The sequence below is a fragment of the Pocillopora damicornis genome, chromosome 2, assembly GCF_964200805.1.
Source record: "Pocillopora damicornis chromosome 2, jaPocDami1.2, whole genome shotgun sequence".
NCBI classification, from domain to species: Eukaryota; Metazoa; Cnidaria; class Anthozoa; order Scleractinia; family Pocilloporidae; genus Pocillopora; species Pocillopora damicornis.
In genome coordinates, this window is record NC_142671.1 from 7471875 (window position 1) to 7482821 (window position 10947).

The 10947-nt window shown below is 39.3% G+C and overlaps 1 protein-coding gene and 1 pseudogene across 1 annotated transcript; one reads left to right on the forward strand and one right to left on the reverse strand.

Moving 5' to 3' along the window:
• Positions 1-1281: 1281 nt before the first annotated feature.
• On the forward strand, positions 1282-3968 carry LOC149049728 (GFP-like fluorescent chromoprotein amFP486). The gene is made up of 4 exons (XM_089195090.1): positions 1282-1387; positions 2492-2589; positions 3119-3337; positions 3737-3968. Exons 1-4 carry the CDS (start codon positions 1370-1372, stop codon positions 3948-3950), a joined length of 549 nt encoding a protein of 182 aa, XP_089051216.1. The 5' UTR covers positions 1282-1369; the 3' UTR covers positions 3951-3968.
• Positions 3969-6249: 2281 nt separating this feature from the next.
• Positions 6250-8333, reverse strand: LOC149049729 (uncharacterized; annotated as a pseudogene).
• Positions 8334-10947: the final 2614 nt, after the last annotated feature.

Below are 10947 nucleotides of genomic sequence, written 5' to 3' on the forward strand. Positions count from 1 at the left end.
CTGTTGGATGTATACTTCCACTGCAAGAGAGCAAGAAAGGGCGAGGAAGTATTGTATCAATATCAAGTTGCTGTCCATCCAATGCGAAATTTATAACTAGACTTCACAAAATCACAGAAAACAGCATGATATACATATACAGAAAAGGAAAAGACGAACATTTTTAATTTTGAAGTTTAGTATAGATCTGGGAGCGGCATTTGTTTTTTACCTTTTTTTCGGTTGAACAAAAGATTAATTATTAAGACAAGATAAACATCCGGCTTCATTGAAATTAAGCGACTGGTTTCATAATTTTAAAAAACGTGGTTGACCTTAGCTGACCGCGGCGCCTAAGGGCAATTCCTGTTTGACAGTTCAAATGTATTCCCAGGGTCTTGACTCCAGCAAAGCATTGACCAATTAAATACTAGTCGTCAATGCTTTGACTATTTAATAAAGTTCGATGTCAATAGCAACGCCTATATTTTTGTTAACATGAACTGGTTCAATTTCGAAGTTAGTCTGTTTCCTAAAAAATGTTAAACTGAAGTAACAATAAAAAGATTGAACGGACCGAAGGAATTAAAAACGACAAGCATACGCTTTTATACTTCACAACGGCTGAGAAGCATGGAACAACTACAATACTTTCTTTGGAACTGGATATAATTTTGTTGAGCCTAATAAAGCCGAAAATTAAAGCAGGGTGTTCCAGAGGATTTTTTAAATTATCATTATTGAGGGTAAAGCACATTCATGACTAGTTATTGCCAACTTTCCATAAGAGATAATCAGATTACATTCCTAGGCTCTGTGTTCACGTTGTCAACTCAGTTGATAAAACCAAACCATCTGATTATGTAATCGTTTGTGTCCGTGTACCGCCCTCGAGGGTTCCTCCGCCTCTTTCTTTTTTATTTGTTTTTGACCTTGACTCTAGCAAAGCATTGACTAATTAAATAGTGCCTTGTCCAAATGGTATTCTAATTAAAAGAAGAAATTAAATTTGATAACAATCATTCATTAGTGCACCTCCGTGTGACGAAACAGATTACTAACCAATAAGTTGCTATAAACGGTCTCAAATCTAAAAAAAAGGAATCGAATGATTACTATTATGTTACATGATATGAAACACCTTGTAAATTTTACTTAAAGTTAAAGTTACAAATACACCCGCGCTAAGCATGAACCAATTGTTAAATATCACATGATGGTTCACGTGTTATCATTATCATCAATGAGCGTTTGTTTGTTCTATCTTAGTTATTAACATCAATCCACCCTAAAGCTCCGGTCAGTTCAGCTTGGTCGGCGACGGAGTGAACTACAACAGGCTATCTCAACTCGTAATCCAGTTTAGAAAATCAAGCGGCTTATCCTCAACATGTCTCTTTCAAAGCAGGTTAGTGAATTATTGGAACTAAGCAAAGAAAGTCAAATCTACCCCGGTAACAAAGAATAAGATAAAATCGTCCGAACGCAAATTGCTATGCCACACCCAAAGCATGCTCTTCAAACGTTTTGACTTTGCACTTACTCACTCGCAGGTGAGCTGTAATTTAAACAATTGCAGAAAAGAAGCTTGACAGGAGCCATCACTCCTGGCTTGATAAAATTAGACTTCGACAGGATTCAAACCTGTGCCTCTCAAATACTAGCTGGGCGCTGCTTCTAACCACACGTTAGGAGAAATGCAAATTTTTATTTGACCTGCGGATGAAAATCAAGTGAAACAATAATCCTCGCGGGTGAGCATCAATTTGTCTGAGTGTTCCAGCCGGTTCTCAAGTAGGATTCGCAATTGTTAAGGGAACAAAAATTTGTCTTCGTTACTGCTCATTATTTATCGACCAAGGGGAGGAGGGTGTCGGGGTTGAAATCTGACAACTAGAGCCCCTCCCCTCCCAAAAAAAAAACATTCCCCCTTCCCCCCGTCCTGGTGAGTAAAGACTGGCCCCTCAGTAGACGAGCCCATCTCACTGATAACACCAGGCCGACAGAAATTCTACTAGGCAAAAGATAAATGTTGAACTGAACTTGAGCGCTTTATTTCGCCAGGTTAAAAAGTTGCTGAAACAGATGCATGCCCCACAAACCGCAGACAGAAAAATGCCGTCGTGTTGTGTCGCTATACCAATTAACCTGTCTTCATGTATCAGTTATGGCTTAGTTAATTCATTCTTCATGTCCTGAAGCTTTCAACTCACCTTGAAGCTAAATTCAGTCCAATGTTTGTTTCTGATGCGATGAAATATTGCAGCGCAAGGAAATATTTTAAGAGAAGGTCAAAGAGTGGGACATTTAGATATAAAGAGCCAAATGGTGTGAGGCGCACTGTGTTAATTTGATATGGCGTAAGCTGTATCTTAATAGTAAAAAAAAAATATATTTTATCGTTTCAGATACTGAGCAATTAAATGCGCTGGTAAATTAAAACCAGCTTAGGTCTTTGAAAAATATTACTGTCAGTAGAAAATAATCGTTTCTTTCCTTTTTACTTATTCAGGTCATTCTAAAAGATATGAATATGAAATTTGAAATGAAGGGTAGTGTCAATGGACATTACTTCGAGATCGAGGGTGAAGGAAAAGGAAAGCCTTACGAGTAAGTGTCTCTTAAAAGACAGACCGCGATGAGCTATTTCATTACTATGCATTGCAATTTATTGTTAAACACAGAGTTGAATAAGATCACCTTGCAGCCGTCAAATAAGGCCTAATGTCACGGTGTCAATGATTTTGGGAAATTACCAAAGTGAATAAAGACTTTTTTAAAAACGCAAAGTGATCAAGATAAAGATTCATAAGAAGATTTTCAGTCATGAACTATGAGGTTGTTTTTATTCGCGTTTGCAAATTACCAACTGCCTATGACATCGACTTCTTCATCTGCTTCCAGAATCAGGCGAAGCGTGAAGACTACTGCAAATTATCCTGTAAAAGCTCAGTCGCAGCTTAATTCATTTGTAATACTTTAATTTCTCACAACTTAGCGTGAAAGTTTACGCAGTATTTGACTCAAGTTTGAATTATCATGAGCATAAAATATTTGATCTTCCCAATTTTCCTGTGTTTCAGGGCATACATGAGCTGTTCTGAAAATAATTTTCAACACTCTTATCATCTTATTCTAGAGGAATACAGAAGTCCACTTTTCGGGTCACCAAGGGAGGACCCCTTCCATTCTCCTTTGACATTCTGTCGTCAGCGTTCAAATATGGAAATAGGTGCTTCACTTATTATCCTGAGGGCATGCACGACTATTTCAAGCAAGCCTTTCCTGCTGGAATGTCGTATGAAAGGTCATTTACATTTGAAGATGGAGGAGTTGCCACAGCCAGTGGACACATTGGGTATGAAAGTAATGTTTAGTATGGGATTGAGATAATACTCCTTAAAAGAAATCTTCAAGGTTATTTTTTACACGGAGCAGGCCGCGCCGTTTTTAAAAGTGTAACTTAGTTGTGATTCTCAAGAGAGCGCCTGCTGTCTAGCTACATGGGAACAAAACTACAACTTGAAAAAGCAAAGTGACAAGAGAATATTTAGACGACTGTATTTTAAAAGAGGCATCTATAAGAAAATGGGTTTAATTTGAAAAATATCGTTGCGGAAATGACAAAATCTAAAAAAAAAAAATGCGCTAATGCATTATTCTCCAGGGCACATCGCACTCTTGGTATGTGACATAGATATAAGGGTAATTTTACATCTTTGTCATTGATTTCTCAAATTTCTCTTAATTTTTAAAGTCTTGAGGGCAATTTATTTACACACAAATCCATGTTTCACGGCGTAAACTTTCCCGCCGACGGACCCATAATGGGAAAGAGGACAATTGGCTGGGACCCGTCCTTTGAGAAAATGACCGTCTCTAACAACATATTAAGAGGTGATGTGACTATGTTCCTACTACTCAAAGGAGGCGGTTATCACAGTTGCCAGTTTCACACTTCTTACAAGTAAGTACTGTAACAGCTCCAACGGTTGAATATCGCGAGTCAACTGGTCATCATAATTAGAAACTGTAAAATTGAGACATGAAATTATGACTTAGCACAAAATTAAACACATCATTAACTAAATCTCTGAAAACAGCAACTGATTTACATCTCTGTTTTCGATTTGAGGTGATAAAGTTCAAAATACATCATGAATCTCATACTTTCCGCAGTCAGTTCTTACCACCATAGTGCAAGTTTAAAGCGAATGGAAAGAGTCAGATCCCCGCAAATAAATGCTTTATTTAATAAATGCTTTATTTAAACTGAAAAAAAAACCGATCAGCAAATTCATCATAGAAAACGCTGGTATAAATCAGTAATAAAAATACTGTTAAAAATACAATTTACCATCGATACAAGTTAAGATTAAATAAAAACAATTATCAAAAAATATTTACAGTGATAAAAAATTTATACACTTCATTTGTGTTGTGCCTCATCTGATTCTACTGAAAGTTTAAAAGTTTTAATTTTAACAATTCTCAACGTTTCACAAACACACAGTTCTTTGGGGAGGTCATTCCATTCCTTTGCAGCGGCATACTCGAATGTTGACTGGCCCATAGCTGTTTTGTATCTTGGGAGATAAAGCTCCCTACTATCTCTGAGGGCTTTACGGCGAAGTTGTGATCTCAATGCAAAATACCCTTGAAGTTGCCTGGGACAGTGATAATCATGTACGATTTTATATACTAGTTGGAGACGTAAATAACGGCGCCTGTTAGATAATGTTAACAGGCCAAGTCTCTCTCTCATTGACTGTGTGCACGCTAAGTGATTTGTTCTTAAGATTATTCGCATTGCTTTGTTTTGCAACCTTTCCAGAAAATCGGAGTTCTTCTTGCTGCAAAAACCCCATACGATGCAGCCATAGTCTCGAATACTTAGGTAAATTTGTCGTTTTGTAAATCTTCAATAAAATTTCAGGGCTAAGAAAAGATGAAGTTCTACTTAAAAGTTTCAGTTTAGGATAAACTCTCGAGGCAACGTATGACACGTGATTGTTCCATGATAATGATTCGTCTACCACCACGCCAAGATACTTAAAATGTCTCTGCTGTTTTAATATTGAGTCTCCGTAAAAAATGTTGAGAGACTGACCGCTTAAGAACGGATAGGGCAAATTTCGGCCGATCACCGATTTCCCTACCTTTTTCAGTGAAAGTCAAAAATTCTATCCCATGTACAAATATCACATTTTTTTGATCATTTTCTGTCTTTTTATTTTTCATTAGACAATTTTAAAGGTCATCCCAAAACTGCCCAATTTGCCTTCTGTGACCCCTATTATTAAGCTATAAATATCGAGCGCTGCCAAATCCTTATTTCCCAATGTAGAAAGCTGATTATTTTACATATTTAAGAATGACTTTATTTCAATACTTTAAAGGTAAAATGATTGCATTCTATGAAATTTTTACTAAGTTATGAAATTTTCAAAATACCTTATCGTGAGCATTGAAATTTGTGAGCAATGAGATACATGCGGTTGAAAGCTATTTTCTCTTACGCGGGACCTGATCTAGAGTCAAGTCTGTTGCAGCTTAAAAGTACTTAGAAACAGCAAGTTAAACATAGAATAAAACTTTTGGGCACTCCTCATCCTGCACCATAGAGAACTTGGCGAATTTCATAAATTATTCGCTATCTTGATTGAAACCAACGATAAGGCGGTCCAACCTGCAGACAGGTTTTTAAAGCGTAACAGCCCTAAGGTGCCGCAAAGATTATCTGATGGAGTATCAAGATCGATATAATTCATCATTTTGGCCATTTTTTCACGAAATGGCTCAAATTTTCCGGAAAAATACTTCGTTTTTAATTCCTATAAATGTGAAACTCATCTGTTGTATCCTTTCTTGACAGCTTTACGTAAAATTTCAAGAGCCATTTCCTTTGAACACAATGCGCTAAGGGGATCCACCTTTTTTTTGACAACTAAGTTGTTCATTTCGCGCAAGTGTTTTTATCTTGTGCATAATCTTTTCAGACCTCTTTTGCCGTTTTTCTTCAGGAAAATAGTTCACCCTTACTTGTGGAAAAATTTCGTCTTACTATTTGTGAAAGTTTTTTAGATTGTGAGCTAGTTGGTTCTCATGATTAACGCCGTTGAGATTTTTAAGCGTGACTGTGGACTGCAGTGAAGTAGCCTAGTCACGCAATACTAGCATTAAAAGATTGTCTCACGGCTGGTGAACTCAAATTAAAGAAACATTTAGTTCGGCATTTATATCATGATATGTTGATGTTTCTCCATCGAGAGTATGGAAATCTCCCAGAAGAAATTGAGAAATTATGCAAGCGATAGAAATTGGTATATTTAATTCAATGAACATTTCCAAAAGTAAGTAAGCGAATTTAGTAATTTAAGTTAAGGCATAAATCATTGAGAAAATTTCGAGGAGGCAATAGAGAAAATATCTTTTGTAAATGCTCGTACATGCTATAGAGTGAGGGTCAACATGACTAACGGTCACGGTAGGCTTATTATTTTTTTGTTTTGACATTAAAGGCATGACTACAAAATAACAGGCGCCAATTTTAAAATGATTTTCACGGGTTTAATTACATGTTAATGCTTTAAGCACTTTCATCTATCGATATAGAACTGTACATCAGGGTATTTAGAGGCGGTGCACATTACTCTTCAACAAATTCACTTTAAATGCCCTATCACTGGTTTGCCACGGCTCCATGCTGACAGTTATCCCAACCGCGGCCCGTGTGTTACACTTCATTAAAGCATTGACGTTCTTGTATAAAGGACATCAGTTGCTCAATCAGGTCTTTTTTCCTGTCTTTTGATTTAAATGGTATTTCAAAAAAGTGCAAGATTTCTTTAAGCAGTGAAACATTAAAAAGACTCAGCTTATTATCCCTCGCACACTCGCACAAGTTAAAGGCGTCGTAAGACAGAGGGTGTTGCGGCCTCAGTTCGTTAGAAATGTGCGCCATCAGCTGTTGTCTTTCAGCTCCTTTTTCCCCTAGAAATAGTTCCTTTGGATTGTGCTCGATTTCTGAGTGTGCTTTTTGCCTTCTTCTGCTTACTGCAAGGCGAGAAAGGTAACCCTGTACTTGGCTCTTGGTCAACCACTCGTCTCATTCAAACAACCTTCTATTCTACTCATCTCTTGTCTTGCTCATATTATTTGAGACTTGCTGAGGGTCAGCCTTTAGCCTGATTGTTCCCTTGGTCAAACTTTGCAGTTAGATATTTCTTAACTTTGTCACTGAATCTAGTGGATCCTGCTCGTGGCCAGTGTAGGGCCCAACCCATAATGACGGTGTGCAACGCGGGTATTGAGACATTTTCACTTTGGTGGATATTAGGTTCAGACGGTTCATTTTCAGTGACGTTGACTGATGTTATAAACCTGTCTACCCAATCTCTACGAAGCTTATCATATAGCGTTTCTGACGGCCTTTCATCTTTGACGCAATGATTCGCTACGTCCAAATGTGACTCGAGCTCTGAAAATGTTTGGAAACTCTTCACGCATCCAGGCTCGGAACATTCAAACATGCTTATATTCGAATCGTTCCAGTAATTCTCCTCTTCTGAACTCTCTGTCTTAGGATCTGAGCATTGATAAACACGTGCATCATGAAGAGGGAAAAATGTTTCACTGACAATGATACCAGTGTCCCTTTAGCGCTTTAACACCAGCTGGTCAAAAGAGATTTCCTTACCACGCCCTATTCCGTACGACCTCCTCACACGAATACCTTTCTCCTCAAACTGGATATTGTGAAGCTTGCAAAGCCATCTATCTTGTTCACTTCTAGGGTTATCTTCGCCTCGTCAACTTCGCAAACGCATGCGGATGTACCTTTCATTGGTTTTCCAGAAAGTGCATTTCCTCATGTCTCCCGCTAATAGAATGTCGTGTCCTTCGTTGCAGAAACGTCGGATGCATGTTTTCATCGGACACAGAATTTGATCACACACATCCTTGCCATATTGTGGCTCTGAAAAGTCGTACCGATAAACTTCCAAACCAACCCGCTTACCAATTCCTCTTGCCGCAGCAACGAGGGAGTTATTATGATGACAGCCAGCTTCATTTGACCGCTGATAAACCCGGGTGATGTGAGGCTTTTGGGTCTCAATTTCTCTCAGTGTGCTTTCTACGATGGAACACACGGCGAACCAGTCCTGCCGGCATGCGTCAAACAGATGGGCATATGACCGCATTTCTAGTCTTCCTTCAAGGTTCGGATCAAGTGTGATCACCGTCGAGATGTGCCAACTCAATCCTCTCTTGCCAAACCAATCTGACTGCTTCTCACGATATTTAAGCTGGAGGAACTTCATTGCCCAGTCTATTATTACTAGTGCACAGTTCAGATTAGTACTTATCATCTTCAGCTGATCTTGCTTTGCTGCTTCCTGGTTTACAGAGCGAACAATGTGAACCTTACACTCAAAAATATCTGTCTGTGCCAGTTTGAAGTCGCATAGCAGATCGTCTCGATGTTCACTGCCGTAAGGGATCCAAAATGGACCTCGAACTTTGTCTAAGACATTTCGCAGATTTTGACACTCGTTACAGTTTTCTGTGTGTTGATGGGAGCATTTCCCCTGGAAGTCGGGATCTTCTTCGTCACTTAAAACGAACTTGCGGCAATGATCAGGACAAAGCTTTCTCTGTATTGCAGTGAACGCGATAATTTGTCTTTAGGTAGCGTTTTCCACTCTTCAGCCTTTCCTTAACCTCATCGCAACATTGCCTATTCATTCCTCCTTTCTCTAGATCATCGACAATCATTTCAATTTTCTGGAAACCAGCAGAGCCATCGGTAGCAGTATTGTCGAGGCCTTGTAACGACTTTCTCTGTGAGGCTTGTCTGACTTCTAGGATCTTGAATAAAGTGGTGCGACTGAGAGGTTCAAACTTCTCCTCCTGACAGAACTGTATGTACTGGCTAATCATCGTAGACCGCGTCTCGGTACGCACCACGTTCCGCATCTCGATGGTTTCGCCTCTGTCTAGCTTAAGGAATTTAGTTCCCACGGCAACCAGGTGGACAATCAGACATAGTTTGACGCTACTCTGGTTTGCAGATTTAACGAATGTAACCGAAGAAGTTACGATTTATAGACCCAACGTTTCGACACTCCTGTCTAGTGCCTTCATTAGGGGTGATCTAAACGCTGCAACAAGAGGTCCTTTTATATGATCAATAATTAGCGGCCTTTTTTCTGACGAGGTGTAAATAGGCGTCAGGAAGCAAACCGCCATCGTCACGATTTAAAGGAGCGTGGGCGGAGTTAATATGCCAAGCCTCCAAACAAAGGCGCTGATGGTAACGCCGATTAGTGGTGATAATTTTAGAATTATCCCACCCAATTGTATGGTTGGTTAGGCATGTATGCTCCGATAAAGCTGAATTTTCCTTTTTGCAAAGAAAAACCGCTTTTTGGTGCTCTATTAACCATGTACCAAACTGACGTTTGGTCTGTCCGATGTATTCGTTGTCACAGTCATTGCAAGGAATAGAATAAATGGCGTCGGTTCGTTGTTCTTTCGTGACAGGATGCTTAGGTTTGGCGAAAATATGCCCCAAAGTCTGAAAAGGTTTTTGAGCAACTTTAACGTTGTGGCTATTCAAAATTCTCTTGATGGGTTCTGTAACACCCTGTATGTAAGGAATAACAGCAAAACCAGTCACTGGTTCCCTTTCATCAAGAGCGTTACTATTTGTGACTGGTTTTTGGCAGTTACGGAGAAAAGTTTTTGTATAGCCATTTGCCTTTAGGACACTGGCAACATATTTCCTCTCCTCAGCCTTCGAATCGAGTGAAGATGGTAGACAGTCAGCCCTCCTAAGTAAAGTTTTGGCTCGTCATCGTCATCGTCATCGTCATCGTCATCGTCTAGCTTAGCCTAAATCATTTGTAATAGAAATGCCAGGCGTTTCAAACACTTCTAGGAGGTCTATGGTCTCTATCGTGCGTAACAGTTGTCGTTGTGGGTGTGAGATAAAGGAAAAGTGTTTTCGAACCGTAGAGACGAGTAAAAGAGGGGCGACATCATGCGAGGCATGGAGAGGAGATGCAGATTCACCGCTCAGAACTATATTTGTGTCCTTCATTGCCACCAACCAGGCTGTCCAGTAGTCTTAGTTCCTTGGTTGGTGATAAAAAACGCATTTTTGTATTTACGACTGCGACACCAATAATTAATCAAGGGAAATGGACATGTGACTAACAACAACAAAAATTTATAGGAGTATTGACAGAACTAGACAGAGAACTAGACAGAGAACTAGAGAGAGCCACAAGGCTATTGGTACTTACGTGATCTTACAGCGGCGATTTCTTTAAATATAAGTCTTATTTCGTCAGCTATTTGGAAGGTTATGACGTGGCTGCCCACCACACTTGTAACTTTCCTAGTATGGCCGGGGTATTGGCACAATCTTGGACCTCGTTAGAATCTTCCTAGTAAGTGTCTGTGCCTCGGGCAGATGGTCATTCCCTCGAGCTGACTTCTCGGCAAATGCTGAATTCCCGCTCTCGCCATGATTAACTTGGTTTCTTAAACTTCACTGTATTTTGACATGTAGCAGCTCGCCAAATGGGCGGATATATCTGCGTTACACTCGGAGAGCAAAACATGCTCTAGTTCCTCCCCACTAGAACCGACTTTGCAGTATTTCGTAAAGAGAACAATTTGGTGGGACGGCAGGCATTTTGAGTGCTAACAAAGTAAACGTCCCAAGAAACACTGTCTCGGATTTGTCTGAAAATCTTGCAGACAAATCGTTTTGTTCCCGACAGATTTTATTTGAATTAGGAAGAAATAAACAATTTTGCCAAATATTCTTTCGCAAAAAATAGAAATGCCACACAGAAAAGTTAAAAAGTTTTAACTTTAATAAGCTCTAAGCAAAAAAAATTACGTGTGTTTTTCAAGAGATGTACCTGTATTAAAAGGAAATGTAGCTGCCGTCGA